Here is a 17,423-nt window from a genome sequence, read left to right on the forward strand (position 1 = left end):
TTGCTAGAAGGAGGTTGAAATAATGAAGAACCAAACCTTGGCAGTAAAAAGAATTTCCTAAAGGTAATTATGACTCAATTTTTCCACCACCACTTGGGTAACGAGTGACTTGGTTTTAAAGCACAGTAGCTGGCCAAGGAAGAAAACAAGCAGTTTCACAGTGTCACCGCATTGGAGACCCCAGAACTAGAGAGGTGCTGTCACAGAGCACCCCACTCTAGAAGGCAGCTCTGAACTGGTTCCTTGTCTAGACATCTTGCCCCATTTCTTTTATATATATACATACATATATATATTAATGAATCACCATGGGGTACAGTTACAGACTTACAAACGTTCGTGCTTACTTTTCAGTCATACAATGATCGAGTACCCATCCTTCCACCAGTACCCATTCTCCACCACCAATGATCCCAGTATCCCTCCCACCCTCCATCCATCACCCCACCTCGCCTCTGTGGCAGGGCATTCCCTTTTGCTCTCTCTCCATATGGGCATTGTGGTTTGCAATAGAGGTACTGAATGGCCATCATTTGATCTATGGTCTACTTTCAGCACGCATCTCCCATCCTGAGCAGGTCCCCCAAGCACCCCATACTTGGTGGTCCCTTCTCTATCTGAGCTGCCTTTTCTCCCAGCATGTGAGGCCGGCTTCCGAGCCATGGAGCAATCCTCCTGGTATTCATCTCTACTATTCTTGGGTGTAAGTCCCCCATTCTGTTACTTTATATTCCACAAATGAGTGCAATCTTTCTATGTCTGTCCCTCTCTTTCTGATTCATTTCACCTAACATGATACTCTCCATTTTGATCCACTTATATGCAAATTTCATGACTTCATCCTTTCTAATAGCTGCATAGTATTTCATTGTGTAGATGTACCAAAGTTTCTTTAACCAGTCATCTGTTCTTGGGCACTAGGGTTTTCCAGTTTCTGGCTATTGTAAACAGTGCTGCAATGAACATACAAGTGCAAGTGTCATTTCTACTATACTTTTTTTGCATCTCCGGGTTATATTTCCAGAAGTTGTATTACTGGATCAAATGGGGGGTCAATTTCTAATTTTTTAAGAAGCGTACATACTGTTTTCCAAAGGGGCTGAAGTCAGTCGGCATTCCCACCAGCAGTAAAAGAGAGTCCCTTTCTCCCCACATCCGCACCAACACTGGTTGCTTTTGTCCTTTTGGATGTGCATCTTGCCCCATTTCTACCCAAGTCCCTAACCTTCCCAGGGACATACAATGTAATCATTTGCAAAGATCATTTTTCTGCACTTTCAAGAGTTGCATCTCAGTCAGTCACTGCTTTCCAACCTTGGCCCTCTTCACACTCTGGGGGCCAGATGACTCTGCTGGAGAAGGGGGGTCCTATGGATGAGAGCATGTAGCAGTGTCTCTGGTCCATGAGTGTGCTGCCTCCTCACCCCTTCCCCCAGGCTGTGACAACACAACTTCTCTCCAGGCATTGCCAGAAATCAGCTTCCACAGAGCAACATTGGTCTGATGGATAAACTCATCCTCACACGCACAAAATGCCTCATGGGTGCCTCTTCAGGGCTCTAAGGTTTCTCTGTCTCATAAGCTACCCAGTGGGATGGGGTCCGGCCTCTGAGCACTTCAGAGAGTATCTTGCCTGAGCAGAAAGGCAAACTTAACCAAACATCACCAGGTCTTCATTAACAGCCCTTTAAGCCCCACTTACTTTCGTCATAGTTCTCTTTATCTTTCAAATGATTTCTCGCTTGTCATGTGAGGTTGCATACGCTGCAATTAAGAAGCAGAAAATACTTCTGTTTTTGTTCAGATCCCTACATGCTGAAACAAGAGGACAAAAGGGAAAAGAAAATGCACTACTCAATGCAGACTTAAGTTCTAGAGTTTCTACACTGAGCAACCACTCCAAGACAACAATATCTGACAAAGAGAAGTGAATTTTAAGAATAAATTCTTATGATTGTGCCGTTTCCGAATTATTCACATTTAAATGTAAAAATGTGTGTGCACATGTGTGTATGTGTGTGTAGGGCTGGTGGGGGATGGACTACAGAGACAATAACATTTCCGAAGATGTGTCTAAGAAGAATTTACTGATGCAATTTCTACTACCTCCAAATAAATAGTTTGATTCTTCGTTGAGGAATAAGAATATTTCTGTGAAGTGATGTATAACATCCATACACATAATCTCATTTGACAGATGAATGAACTGCTCTCTGGAATAAATCATTGCTGGGCTCCTGTTTACAGGGTGAGCAAGTTGCATAAACTATTCCAGAAGATATTTCCATTAAGCTACGCAAGGAAACTAGTTAATCTTGAATCAATGAAAAGTGTTCCTTTTCATGGGTAACATCATCAAACACAGAAGTACACTGCAACATAAGCAATGCAGTTTAGATCATTCTAGAGTGATATTTGCTGCATCACTCTAAGATATGAGTGGAAAACTTGAATTTCTTTCCTCTTTCAATAAAGATACTTCTCTCTTGAATGTAAACTTGATTCCTTTTTTGTGAGTTTAGCTGAGGGCATTTTGGGTTTGGATTTTGGTTTGGGGCATACTCAGAGGTGCTTGGGATCTACTCCTGGATCTGTACTCAGGGGTCACTCCTTCAGGGTTCTGAGATTTCTCAGAGCACGAGTATTGCTCCTTTTTATTGACAACGTTGGATTTTCTGATCTATGTCATCTCTTGAGCTTGAATCGTGTTTCATTTCCCCATGTCATTTCTCATCAATTACTCCCAAAGTCTATTTTCACACCTCTTATTTCAGTTTATTCCATTTAAAATAGGATAGGAGTTGCTTATGTACCCTCCTGAACAGTTTTACATATTAAGGCAATTAATAAATGCTTTTTACCATAATGATATAGAAGCCATAATTTAACCATAATTATTTTCCAGATGAAAAACATCACTGAGTTTTAAAATAATGTTATTACCATTGATCAAAAGCTGCCAGACACAAGAGTTCACACTGTATGATTCCATTTATTTGAAGCTGAAAAGGAGGCAAGACTTTGGAAAAAATTCGAAGTGATTTCCGTTTGGGGTGAGTGTCTGAACTTTGGGGTGAGTGTCTGAAATTCACATGGAATTTCTCAGGGTCTGATAATGTTTTGCTTCTTCACCATAGTAGAACTGATTAAGTTTATAAAGATTCCTCAAACTGAATGACTGAGACTCACCACTTTATATTTGTGTATATTTATGTAGTCTTATTGCTTGATAACCAAAGTTGTAATGATTTGTTAATATTTATGCTTCTTACAAAAATCTAAAATAGATGTGAAGAAATAATATCATAGAGCTGTAAACAGTTTTTGGTTATCTTGCACAATGACTTTACATAGTGGTAATTATTCATGTAATGGAATTCCAGACCTTTATGTTCCAAATTGTAATGCTTACCATGGAAAATGTCAGGATACATCACACAATAAAACTAAACTGAAGATGTGAAATTAAATAAATGGCTCTATCAAATAGTTATCGCTAGTGTTGGATTCCTTTGCTAATTGTACCTCCATTTTTTGCTCAAGAAACAGATGCTTAGATTTAAGCTGCCATTTTAAAACTCACTGTTTAAACTTGCTTTTCAGGAAGTTGTTGTGAAACTACATTCTTAAACCAGTGGCCTGATGCACATGCAAAATCGCAGATTTTCTAGGATGCTTTTAACCTTTGCTTCCAACATTCCTGATCTTTTTACACTAGAATTATTTTTTGCAAATGTGCTCAGATCTCTTACAAAACACCAAGATCCGAGGGGAGGAATTCTGGGAGAGGGTAGGGCCGAGCAAAGCAATTAAGTCAAAGGCTCTCCATGAACAAGCAAAAATCTGTCCTTTTTTCATTCACGTCCCCTCTCAAAAACACGGGGAAAAGGTAATGAAGTCAGGACAAAGCGGAACATGCTGGAAGGTGGCCTTAAAGGCTTAATCTACGTGGATTTGATTACAGCTAAGGAGATGAATTCTAAATTTGGAAAGGCCATCAAGGTAATTAAGAATGTTAAGAAATGGGACAGGGAGCTTGATATCTTTCTACTTAAAGAAAAGAAGAAGAGAACAAAAGATGAAAACCATTATAATAAGCAGAACCAAGTTCACAAAGATTCAATCCTCTCAGACACAAAGTGTACTTGAACATCAGAACAATGTATCAAGGAAAGCCAGGCATTTCCTTGTCCCAGGGGAGTTTGGTCTCAGTACTGAAATCATTTCAATACGAGTGAACTTCAAAGAAACAAAGTTCATTTGATTGCAAGTCCCTGTGTTATACCTGAAGATGCTGGATAAAATACAAAAAACAAACAAACAAACAAACAAACATGAGGGTTGAAGAGAAAATACAAAATTCATGCCTTGCATGAAGCCAATCCTATTTCAATCCCTGGCACCACATGGTTCTCCTTACTAGACCCAGGCCTCCGGAACACCACTTGAAAGCTAACTCCTGAAAAACTTCTTCTACAAAAAGTGAAACAGCCCTTTTGGAAGGGATATACTTTTCTAAGTATCTTTCCATTCCACAGATATGCTCCAACCAAGTCCTCAATAACTCTGATTTTTGGTATTCTGAAGTACCAGGTTTTTGTTTGTTTCTTTGTTTGTTTGTTTTATTTTATTGAAACACCATGAGATAGTTACAAGCTTTCATGTTTGGGTTACAGTAACACAATGATCAAACACCCATCCCTCCACCAGTGCACATTTCCCACCACCAATATGCCCAGTATACCCCCCCCCTTTCCCATCCTCCCCCTGCCTCCATGGAAGACCAGTTTTTTTAACCCCTCTTACTTTAAGTAAGTGTTCTTAACTAAAATGATTTTGATATTCCCCACCCCTACCCCTGACACCTATTGATGTCTTTTGGTCATGCCCAGAGACACTTTGGTTAGTATAACCAAGGAGTTATCGCTGGCACCTAATGGGAACGGGACAGAATGCTGCTCAACATTCTATAGTGTACAGGACAGTCCCTCAGCACAAAAATCATCTAGTTCAATATGAACAGTGCTGAGGTTGAGAACCCCTGCTCCGAAAGTACACTGGAAAGGGGAGGAAGGAACTTCTTTTATTTTGTTTATCTATCTCAGCTTCTCCAAACAAGGATGCAGTTAATAGTCCTACTAAAAGTAATAAGCAAATGCTAAGCAATTACTCTAATCCAAGATCAATTACAATAGATCTTGTTATACCTTAATGCATCAAGTTCAAATATTCTGAACTATATACAGCTATTGGCATATTGAATACACCACGGGCAGCTTGTCAGACTCTGCTGTGTGGGTGGGATACTTTTGGTAGCTTGCTGGGCTCTCCAAGAGGGATGGAGGAATCGAACCCAGGTCGGCCACATGCAAGGCAAATGCCCTACCCGCTGTGCTATTGCTCACAGTAACAAGTCTCACAATGGAGACATTACTGGTATCCACTCGAGCAAATCAATGAACAATGGGACTACAATGCTACAGTGCATATACAGCTATTAAGAGCAAAATTCAAAAGATTGGGCTATTTTTTTTATTTGGCTGCTTTTCCCCCCTTGCAAAGCAAATGGTTTTTACTTATAGGCATTAAAATTATATTTCTGATTACTAGAAAACATGCTCCTTTTTTCATAAGGGATCATCTAACACATGTCATTATCAGGGTACTAAGTACATTTTTAAACAATGGCCAAGATTGATCAGGCAAAGTAAAGAGAATACAAATTACCTACCTCACTAGGAATAAACAGAGGAACATCACCACAGATCTTAGAGATACCTGGATTAAGCAGGCAATACTCTTGTATTGTGATTTTTATGCCAATAAACTTAATAACATAAAATGATTCAAGTCCTTGAAAACACAACTTCTCTGAACTTAAAAAATATGAATAAATAAATATAATCCACAATTTAAAACATCTTCACAAAGAAAATTCCATACCCAGGTGACTTGACAGGGGGATTCTTTAAATATTTAAAGAAGAAATAACACCACTTGTAATTTGTTATTATTTTGGGAAGTGTTTTGAAGCCATGGCCAGCGACATTCAGGGACTACACCTGGCTTTTGATTCAGGGGTCACTCCTGGCAGTGTCTTGGAGGATCATATGCAGTGCTGGGATTTAAACCACTGGAGTTGGTCACACACAAGGCAAGGAACTTAAACCCTATTGTATCCCTCCAGTCTCACTTTATTTATCAAATAAAGAGTTAAGCACTTTGTTCTATTCCAACACACTCTGTTCTATTCTAACACGAAGTTATTCCAGAAAAACTCACTTCCTTTCCTCTTCCACTTTATCCTTTTGAAAGTAGGAGACAATAAACAAGTTTCGAAATATTTCAGAAGAATGATTTACATGAAGAGGACCCACAGGGTAGGAAAGGAAGTAAAGTGATATGCATGTGATACTCTATGAGCAACAGTATTGCAAACCACAGTGCTTAAGAAGAGGGAGAAAAAAATGAAGGAAAAATAGAGGCAGACTGGGTGTGGGGGAAGGAAATTGGGGACATTGGTGGGGGGAACTGGACACTGGTGAAGGGATTCGTGTTTGAATATTGTGCACTTGGACCTCAATCATAAATAACCTTGAAAGTTTGTAATACATGGTGATTCGCTAATTTTTTTAATTTAAAAAATGATTTACTTATGGCAACTGGTATTCAATCTGGCTTTCATCTCCTCTGTCTTCCGTAAGTATTTTCTGTTTTCCCCAATATCCATTCTCTTCTATGCCTAGGCCAGTTTTTTCAGATTCCACTAGTAAAACTTGCTCATTTCTACCCTAACTTTTTCAAAATGTTTCTCAACATATTCAGATCTAAGTCTTACCAGAAACTTCATATAAGCTACTAGGTCTCACACTTTTCAGACTCCCTCTAAAGCTTTATTTGGAACTTTACACTAGTACACTAGACACTAATGATTGATTTTTATCTCCCTCCTCCCCAAGGATTTCTTTGATCTTTTCCTGGGTTGTCATTTCCCTCCAACTATTCATTGTGATTCTCTGTGATAACGGTTTCATGATGCAGCTCTCCTCTGGTTTGTCCTGTCTGACCTGGCCTCTCTTCCAGCCTCCCTCCTCCACACTCAGATCTTGCAAATGTCCTTAACACCTTCTCCTTTTGTATCTCTGTAGTCAAGTCCTGGAACATTCCCTCCCAGGGACCAAACCCTTTCATCCTACTCATCCTTCCAGACTCGGATTATCACTTTTTAGAATCTGTTATCTTGTTTTTTTTAATTTAATTTTTGTTCTTTCTTCAGATGATTAGTTTTGTGGAGTTTTTTTCTGGTATTGCCTGCTTGGTAGCCGAAGCTACTCCTGCATTGGTGTTCAGGACTCCTAGTGGTGCTTGAGAGACCGTCTGGTGCTGGGGATTGAATCCAAGCTTTCTGCATGCAAAGCATGCACGCCAACCCGTTGACCTACCTCTCTAGCCACAGCCCTATAACAAAGGCAGCTGCCTCCCCACAGTGAACCCTCCTCCTTCTCATCCCCTCAGACAGAGAAATGAGTCCAGGACCCCGAATTTATAATTCAACTATAATTGTTTATCGGCTTCTCGTAGATGACTTGTGCTGACCTGAGACCAGGACTGGCTCTATTCCTTTTTGACTTGCAGATATAGCCCAACATGTCACTTACCTGAGTGGCACTCTTGGAAGTCTTGTGTCTTCTGACCCCCATTACCTTCATGATGAGGGGTATGTGACAGCAACTTAAAGCTAAGAGCCTGGCCCCTGCTGGCTGTGTGGCACTGTGATGGGTGGTCATGTACTTGCCACCTCCCCACCCCACAAACAGATGCAAACCCCAGTTCCCTGTTACCTTTCCATCCTCGGGACAATGTGGCCTTTGGCTGGTACAGGTTGTTTCCCCCAGCTTTCCCGAACTTCAAAACTTTGACAAGAAGAAAGTACTTTTCACCAGAGATATGAAAATGTTTTTAAACACCCAAAGCAAAACACTAAAGGCAAAAAAAACCCAATGAAATAAAAAAAAACTGCTCTCAAGGGCCAGGAATATTTCTTGATAGTTGGAAACCTGTCAAATGAGCTAGGGGGAAAAGGCAGCTGGAATAGAGAGGGGATAGCTAAGTCAATGATGGTTGGAGGAATCGTTCAGGATGGGAGATGTGTGCTGAAAGTAGATAAAGGACCAAACGTGAAAGCCTCTCAGTATCTGTATTGCAAACCATAATGCCCAAAAGTAGAGAGAGAATATGGGGAAAATTGTCTGCCATAGTGGCAGGAAGAGGGCTGGGAAGAGGAGGAGGTATATTGGGGACATTGAGGGTGGAGAATGTGCACTGGTGGAGGCATGTGTGTTTGATCATTGTAGGACTGAAACTCAAACATGAAACTTTTGTAACTGTATCTCAGGGTGATTAGATTAAAAAAATCCTGCTCTTTAAATTGTGTCTGTGTCTGCCTACAGCTGTCAGAAAACGCTGTTCAATGACAGTCTGTGCTAAAAGTATTAATATAATTAAGGAATATTTATCCTATATAAGTTGTTTATCAGGGTTTATAACACATACTTTTGCAAATCTTGTAATCTATACACTTATGATGTAGAGGTACTTTTCTAAGGGGCATTATATTTTATTGTGCTTATGCTTTGTGGTCTCACCTGGTGGTACTTGAGACTATTCATAGCTTTGTGCTTGGAGGTTGTACCCAAGCCGTGTTCATGGAACCATGTGTTGCTAAGGATGGAACCCGGGCCTCCTGCATGCAAAGCATGCACTTAGCCCATTGAGCTGTATCTCTGTCCCAATAAAGTACATTTTCGATACCAAAACATGTATTCTTTCAACAACTATTTGTGGCACACAGTGAACATCAGGATACAACAATGACTTAAACAATCTTTTCTCTTGGTGTAGTTGGTATTTGAGAGGAAAACATTAAAATCACTAACAAAGGGCTGGAGAGATAGCATAGGCATTGAAGTTCTTGCTTTGAATGCTGCTGACTGAGGTTTGATTTCCGCCACCAAATACTAGCCTCTAACTCACTGCCAGGAAGGACTCCTGAGCACAGAGTCAGGAGTAAGCCCTGAGTACTGCCAGGCCCCAAAACTAAAAATTAAAACTAAAACATAAACAAGTGGCTAAAAGTAATCAGAACATGTTAAGATTATAAAATACGTGATATTCATTTGGCTTTTTTAAAAAGATTTCTTTTTCTTTTTTTTCTTTTTGGGTCACACCTGGCAATGCACAGGGGTCACTCCTGGCTCTGTACTCAGGAATCACCCCGGCAGTGCTCAGAGGACCATATGGGATGCTGGGAATCGAACCCGGTTCGGCCATTTGCAAGGCAAACACCCTACCCACTGTACTATTGCTCCAGCCCCTCATTTGGCTTTTTAAAAACAGAAGTTCCCTTACCAATCTCTATCCAATGGATGTACCCCGGTACCCCATGTTCTATAGTCTATGAAAACCATACGGATTAGGGACTACTGCTCCCACCAGCTGATTTGGATCTCTGAGAAGAGTCATTTTTATTAGTTTGAAAACCTGCTTAAACATTCGTGCTTGTCACTATAATTATCAAATTTGATTTGAGATTGCATACATTAATAAAATCTAAATATCCAAACAAAAAGAATTGCTGTCTTTGGAAACCAATGTGACTGCCCTGGAGTCTTCTGCAAAGACATTTGCTCAAATCAAAATGGATAGGACCATTCTAAAGGCTAAACAGGAGGGAGAAAGTGATGTGAAAGAATCCTTCACACAAGTTCTTAATTGTAGTTCTGGGTGGAAGTCACTGTGTTGTCATATATGTGCTCACTGGGGGTCACACTCCTGGCCTCAGTACTCATATATCTTTGGTTGTGGTGCTCATCAGGGGTTACACACTGCAGTTGTGCTGCACAGCAGGTGCTTACACACACCACAACCACACCTTGAAGAACCCATCCCACTTTCAAACTGGAGATCTGAAGCCAATGAATGCTGGCCCTGGTTTCTTGGGAGTGGGCTTAAGGGGCTTGGAGCCACACCCAGTAGTGCTCAGCGGCTGTTTATGGCTCTGTGCTCAAGAATGACTACTGGTGATGCTTGGGGGATCATATGTGGTGCTGGGATGGAACCAGGGTCTGTTGAAGAAGCTGCATGCAAAGCAAGCAAGGAACCATGTATTGCTAAGGATCAAACCCAGGAGCCTCAGGTGAGATTTTTCTACAAATCCTTTGTAGAAAGTTCAAATGATTTGGGCAACCCTATCTGCTGAAGGGCAATGCTCCTAATTTGGTACTTCTGGTTATTACAGTAGTGGTCTGTGCAACTGGATTGGGAGGCATATGCAGAAATTCAGCCTGCATCCTGCAGCTGGAAAGAAGAGACCCTGGAGAACTGTTGTCAGATCTATACTCTCCAAGGGAGGAAGGGCATAGTCCAGAACACAGACCAGGGAAATGCCCCAGTCATCAGAACCCCTCAACGTCTGAACCCCTCAGCAAACCTTCATGACCAACTTAGTGTGTTTGGGTCCCTGGTGACACCCTTCTTCATTGGAGCCCCTGAAGGTGACTAGGTTCTTACAGGCAAAGGCCAGCACTCAGAAGCCAAGCTTGGAGCAGTGCCAACTGCCCTGGTGGCAGGCATGTCGGAGATGCCAGCATTCAAGTCAACTACAAAAAGATGCCTGTGAGGCTGGCTTCATGGAAACAAACAGTGTTTCAACAATTAGGAGTTTTTCTTGTGCTTTTTTTTTTCAAGAAAGCATTACTGTCTTGTTTCTTGATTTTGGGGGGTAAATTACATTGTAAAGACCCAGAGAAATCATTTATTTCATCAAATCCTTTCTTGGTGTAGTCAAGTGAGATTGAAAAGAGAAGAGGTTGTACTGGGAGATCTTGGGCTGGCCCTGCTTCCCCCCCTTATGTCCTGGATCCATGAAAGGCCACACATGGAAACTTCTTAGGAAAGCCCAAAGACTCAGAAACTGCTTTCTTGTAAGGAGAGAGCTGGTGATTTCTATGCGCATTGCACACGCTACAGTTACAGAAGGCCTGCTTGAAACCCATTGTTTCCAATGTTATTGAGTGAAAGGATCAACATGAAGTTCACACGCTTTATTAAAATCCCTTAGCACAAAATGAATCATGACCTTCGCTGAACCGTTTTGCTGTGGCTGAGAGGGGGGTGAGTAGGAGAGGGAGATCACATGTACAATGACCAAACGTGGAACTCTCTAACCAGCAAAATAATCCATTTCAACTCAAGTTTAGGTGGTATGGTGCATTAGACAACTACTGTAGCCCCGTCCCATGCTGCCACACACGCAGACTTACTGAAGGGCCAGGAACATTAGAAGCATCCATTGTTCTGACTGCATTTACAGGAAGCAAACGTCCAAAAGAGGCAGATGCCTGAGACCTAGAAAGCAGATTCTGCTAGCTAGGGGCTGGGGGAGGGGCAATGGGGAGTGACTGCTAATGGGTACAGGAATCCTTTGGGGGTGATGTCAGTGTTTTAACAGTAGCTGGAGGTGAGACTAAAACCCCCAGACTTTGTACACTTACACGTGTTGATGGTACGGTATGTGAACTGTATCTCAACAAAACTGTAAAAGCAATCACTCAATTCAACCACTTTTTAGAAAACCTCATATTTTCTTTTGAGATTCATTGAAAACACAAAATTGTATCCCCTCTGCGGTTTATTTTTTCTACTTTAAGACTTCAAGTACCTTAAAATGTTGAATTCTATAAAACTCACCTATTTATTTCCCAGTGAATTAACTGATACTCGGTTAAGAAAGTGACTTGTATAACAAACGAATCCCAGCACAATGGACCAATGGTCAGAATTTCCCCAACATTAAATCATGTCAATTAAGGCATTCATAAGGGTATGCTTGGTAATTAAATACATCTGGAAAAATAAAACCGGTTCGTGGCCCTGTGGTCTATTTACTAAGACTCTACCCAAGGAAATTGGTATGTTTCCTTTTTGGCATGAGGGGAACTTTTTTAATGTAAAAACTCAAAACTAAAACCAAGGATACTGCCAGAACCAGTGAGGTATGCACAAATTAACATAAATTGGCAATTGAAGTGCAGAACCAGCAATTGTCCAAGACACAAAGTACTTCCTTGAGAACAGGCCTCTGGCCTGAGCTTTGGCTTCATGAGAACTGCATCTAACTTCCACACCCACTTAAAAGGAAAGCCAGCCCCCAATTAATACTCCCCAAGTATTGTCAAAACCTTGGGGCAGAAGGTCTCCAAGTGGTAACTTGATGCTCCATTTCCAAGGATACAAACCTGAATGCCTAGTGTTATCAAGCCCAGATAATGCCCTGTGTTATCAAGCCAGAACTAGTTTCATTTCAAGAAAATCAGTCAGTGCTTTTCCTTACTGCTGCACTTGGGGGCTCTAACCTCCTTTGCCCCCCTCCCCGACCGCACCAGGTTGCAGTCCGCTGACTTTTATGCAGAAGCCTCATTTAAAAGGAGCATCAAGTGATGGGATAGCTCAGGTGGGAGGACATGAAGAAAAACAGGGACCAGGGTTACAGTTCACACAGCCCTGGCCTTTCTTGCCCCAGTCCTCCCCAAACTTTCGGGTAAGAAAATTCCCCATTAAATTCGGGAGCCGTATTCCTTTGATGATGATCATCTAAGTGAACGGAAAAGAAGCGTTTAACTAGAAAATTCTCGGAACTTCCTTTTACATGCAAACTAATGGACTGTCCTTGCTAACCCTCAGCAAAAATTTAATTGGTATGACATTATTCCTCCACTTACCCGCGCGCGCGCGCACACACACACACACACACACACACACACACACACACACACGCACGCACGCACGCGAGCGCGTGCACACACACAGACACACCCCATTCAGTTCATAGCATAAAAGTGTTGGCTGGACTCAGGGCCGGGGTTGAGGGTTGGGAAACAGAGGGTCGAGCAGGGCGTTCCCAAGCCCGGGCTTCTCGGCAGACCTTGCCCTCGGGAAAGCTTCGGCGGGCTCTCTGCTTCTTTGTGATTCTCCCGTGCGCGCTGCGGAGTGGGGCGGGGTAGGGGTGTGGGGGGACGCTCCCCACCGAATGAGCCCACAGGGAGGCGAGCGGCGGGAGAGGTCCCAGGCCCAGTCTGAGCTCCAGAGCTCACATTTGCTGCTCGATCCTCGTCCCTCCACCCAACTGCAGAGGCACCCGCGGGGCACCCGTGTCCCCGTGCGCTCATGCCCGCGTTCCGGCCGCTGGGTCGGGGCTCTGACCGACTCTCCCCGTCCCCTCCCGCCGCTCTTCGCTTCCACCTCCCGGGATTCAAAGCTCACGGTCCCCCCAATAAGCTCTGGAAAGACCCCAGGATGAGAGCGGCGTGGGGAGGGGGGTTCTGGGGAGGGCGTGAGCGTTTCTTGAACGTGAGGTAAAGGGGAACAGACCGTTATTGGGGCGCGATCCCCCCCCGGAGAGGGACAAACCCAGGGAGTGTCGACCCGCCACCCCACGCCCCATGCGCGCCCGCCGGGACGTTGCACCGGAGCCGCAGCCTGGGACGCTCCGTCGGCTCCGGCTGGGCCAAGCCTCCCGGGGGGTGGTGGGGGGGCCGGCTCGCCCCCCGTGGGGGCGCAGGACATGGAAGAGGGCGCCGGGCGCCGCAGCGGCGCACCCCCTGGCCGGGACGTGGCCGAGACGCACACCTGGACGTTGCGGGCACCTGCGCCGTGCCCCTCCCACCTGCAGCCTCGCCCATCCCCAGCCCGGCTGGGCGGCGACGACAAGGTGCCCGAGCAGGGGGTGCGGGGCCGTGGCGCGAGGCCAGAGCACGGGCTTACCCATGGCTGGAGTCGGGTCGTGTTCCCCGGGGACGGCGGGGGCCGCGGCACAAGTTTGCGGGGCCGGCGGGCACGTGGCGGGCCGGGCGCGGGGCTGGCGGGCAGGCGCGGCTGCGGGGCTGGCGGCTTGCTCGCTCGCTGTGCCCGGGTCGGGTGGGAGCGCCGCGGCTCCGCCTGCACTGGGGGCCGGCCGCGCCGAGAGGGGGCCTGACGTCAGCGCCGGGGGCTCGCGGTGCCCGGAGGAGCGCCCGGAGGGGGCGGCGGGCGCGCCTGGGCGGCCGGCCAAGATCGCCCAGGCCTTGGGGATCGGGGGGCTAGGGAACACCAACGGGCACAGCTTGCGGGGGAGTGAGGTGCACGGAGACTTGGCCGGACGTTGAGAGGGGACCGGTCAGAGCCACAGGGACTTGGCGGTCCGAGCCCGCACCCAACCTACGGAGCAAGCAACTGAGGCCGCGGGGCAGCGACGGACGCCGTCTGGCGGTTTTGACCAATACCCGCTCTGAGGGGGCTTTGGGTTCGACGCAGGACCGCCGTGTGCCTCCTTGACTGGGTTTCACCTCCAGCTGCACCTTTGGATCAGCGGGGTAGCTTGGCAAGACCAAGTCCATTTAGGTTTCATGTGGGTCTGGAGAGAAGTCCCGAGGTATTTCCCTTGCCAAAGGTTCCCCGGGGCACTCCAGTGGACCCCCAGGCGGCCGACATGGATGGGAGATCCTCGTGGGTAGCAAATGGCAGGGAAGGGCACAGTGGCACCGTCTGTTGGAAGTGGAGGGGGGATGGGCATAGATTGGTGATGTCCTTCTGGAAGAGGAGCTGGTCAGTTCTGGAAGACACACACACACACACACACACACACACACACACACACACACACACACCCCACCTGAGCTCCCACAGCTCTGGCCTCCGCGTTGAGTCTGGTAGTGACCTAATGGTTGAACAGTCTCCTTCCTGGCTTACATTCCCCTGGTCTTCTTGGAGAATACTTTTCCTCTCTCTAAAGGTAGTAGAAATGCTCCGAGACCCTTAGGGGCTAATGCTTTGGGTGGCATTTCCGAGTCCGACATAGCCCCTGATCTTGACTCTTGTGTTACTTTGTTGTTTTGCAAATACATGGTGTTACTTGAAGAGAGGGTTACATAAACAGTAACAGTAGATAGTACACTTAAGAGACATTTAAGCCAGAAGAGAGAGGCTTTAGGACTGAGAAAGGGTGGAGGAGGCAAACATTTCATCTATTGAAATTTATTGGATTAGGAAAGATTTTATCAAGGCAGAGCTCTAGAAAGCCTACTAATATTTTGCATAAAAGGCCAGAGATTTGAGCTTAGGCGGATCACTGGCTCATTTTCACAATCCCACGGGAATATTCAGCCCTAACCAATCTTCATGTCTTAATGAAACAACGTGGAGCTCAGAGGTTTTTACCTCTTGGTCCTCCCGTTGTGAACGTAATCCTTGTGAAGGCTGTTAGAATGAGTGTGTGCAGGGGCCCAAATGCAGGTGATAAGAACGGAGATATCTCGCAGAGGGTACAGAGGCAGGAAGGTGCCAGAAGCTGAGGGCACTGAGGAAATCACTCCAAGGCCTGATTTAGGAAAGAGCATTGGGTTTTCTTGCTTCCTACCTCTTGAGAGGTTCCCAGGAGAAAGAACAAGAGAGTGGGACCCAGCATAGGAGGGGAAGCAGGATTTCGGCAAGATCTGACCTCACCTAGCCACCATGGAAGCCACACTCCAAGGTGCTTGAATACTGAGATAAAAAATAAACCCTGTGGGTCACCTATTTCTCCCATTCCCTAGAAATCTTGGTGTTTTTTTTTTAACCACAGAAAAGAACAGCTGTCCAAATAATGGAGCTAGTCATAATAGGATGCTGTGACAAAAAGCAAGTGATAGCAATTGTGTACACAAGGTTAACAAGAAACCACATTTTCACAGAAACTGGTATTCACTTTGGACGTGCCACAGACTGGTTTCAACAAGCAATTGTCCCTAAAACCCTTCAGAAAAGCAAACTGGTAGTTGGGAAATTAGAGACACCGCTAGAGAAGCGGCAGAAGGCATGTGAGTCTCTCTGATGTCACTAATAGTCAAAGAAATGCTTTTAAACAAATGGTTCTATTCTTATGAGAAGGAATAAAAATTTAAAAGGAAGCAAGGATTCCTTGCAGGTGCGCAAGTAAATTGGCCACACCTTTTTGGAAAGTAACTTGCTCTGTCAGTTTGATTCAAAAGTAATGACATTGGTACCCTGGCCTCAAACTCCTCAGTCATAACCCTCCTGAGTAAATAATGATTATTTGAGTTCAAATTAATGGGAAAGGAGGGTTATCACAGGACAAGTTGTAGTAACAAACAAAGCAATAAAATAGAATGAGAGAGAGCCTCAGTGGCACAGAAGTGGGGTAGCCAGAGAAGTTATGTGCTTGAGTCACACGCAGATTTCGTCTCCTCTCCCCAGCATCCTCTGACATTTGGCAATGTGGGAGGGTGTGCTGGTGACCTCGGTGGGTAGAGGGCAGGAATGTGGCTAAATACACTTGGGGGAACAGGGAAGCAGCTTTCTCCCGACCCCATCACCAACAAAGAGGATCCTTGGCCAAAAGTTAGGAGTGCCCAGGTTGAGAGCCCTGACTGCTGGGACCCTATATCATCATCTTGTTTGTAGAGAATCATATGGAAAAATGCCCAGCCTTTGTTCTTTTGTTCTTTCTCTCTGGGGGTCACAGTGTGGGTGGTGCTGAATGGCTTGTAGGTCACACCAGGCTGTTTTCAGGGGACCATGCAGTGCTCAGGATTGAACCCGGGACTCCTGGATGCAAAGCTTGCATTCTAGCCCATTAGGCTATCTCTCTGGCCCGACTTTTCAGTAAAGCAGAATGAGTGGCTGGAGCTATAGTACAGCGGGTAAGACATTTGCCTTGAATGCAGTCAACTCGGATTTGATCCCCAGCATCCCACATGGTCCCTTGAGCACCGCCAGGAGTAATTCCTGAGTGCAGAGGCAGGAGTAACCCTTGTGCATCGCCAGGTGTGACCCCAAAAGCAAAAAAAAAAGCAGAATGAAAAGTTGACTACAGAATATAATCCTGGTGATATTTCTATGTACATATATACTCATTGAAATGGAGGGAAAGAAAATATGCTCTGCTAGAGACTGCTTATCCAACAAACGTATTTCTTCTAGTTGGCCACAAGGCCAGATTGTATTTCCCAGATTCCTTAGCAGTTAGGTGGGCAAAGGGGTGGAGTTATAGTCAGTGAGGTCTGAGGGGTATCCACCACTTCCAGGCCTTACCCATCAAACTCCAAAACCCATATGTTTTCCCACCTCTCAGCTGTTGACGCCCACAGTGCCCGTGGAAGCTGCCAGCCTGGTGACCAGAGGACTCTGGTACAGAGACTCACTCTTACCTGGCTCCCGACCCACCCCTATTGCTAGCCTCAAACTGACAGACCCCAAAGGAAGCTGTGATGTCTGAGCCATTAGGTCTATATACTTGGTGTCCACAAAAGGATGTAAAAATAAACCTAAACACCCAGAAAAAAAACCCGTTAACATTTTATACCTTTTTGCATTTGCTGAGATACTGTATC

General features: G+C 45.0%; 1 protein-coding gene across 1 annotated transcript in view; it reads right to left on the reverse strand.

Annotated features, from left to right (window-relative positions):
• The window catches only part of GPM6B (glycoprotein M6B), a 153,138-nt gene extending 138,979 nt beyond the window's left edge, over positions 1 to 14,159 (reverse strand). The window contains exon 1 of the mRNA XM_055119942.1: positions 13,822 to 14,159. Coding sequence (XP_054975917.1) covers positions 13,822 to 13,825 — 4 coding nt within the window. The 5' untranslated portion in view covers positions 13,826 to 14,159. The remainder of the gene's footprint in view (positions 1 to 13,821) is intronic.
• Between the last annotated feature and the right edge of the window lie 3,264 nt (positions 14,160 to 17,423).

This window comes from Sorex araneus, chromosome X (assembly GCF_027595985.1).
Source record: "Sorex araneus isolate mSorAra2 chromosome X, mSorAra2.pri, whole genome shotgun sequence".
Taxonomy (NCBI): domain Eukaryota; kingdom Metazoa; phylum Chordata; class Mammalia; order Eulipotyphla; family Soricidae; genus Sorex; species Sorex araneus.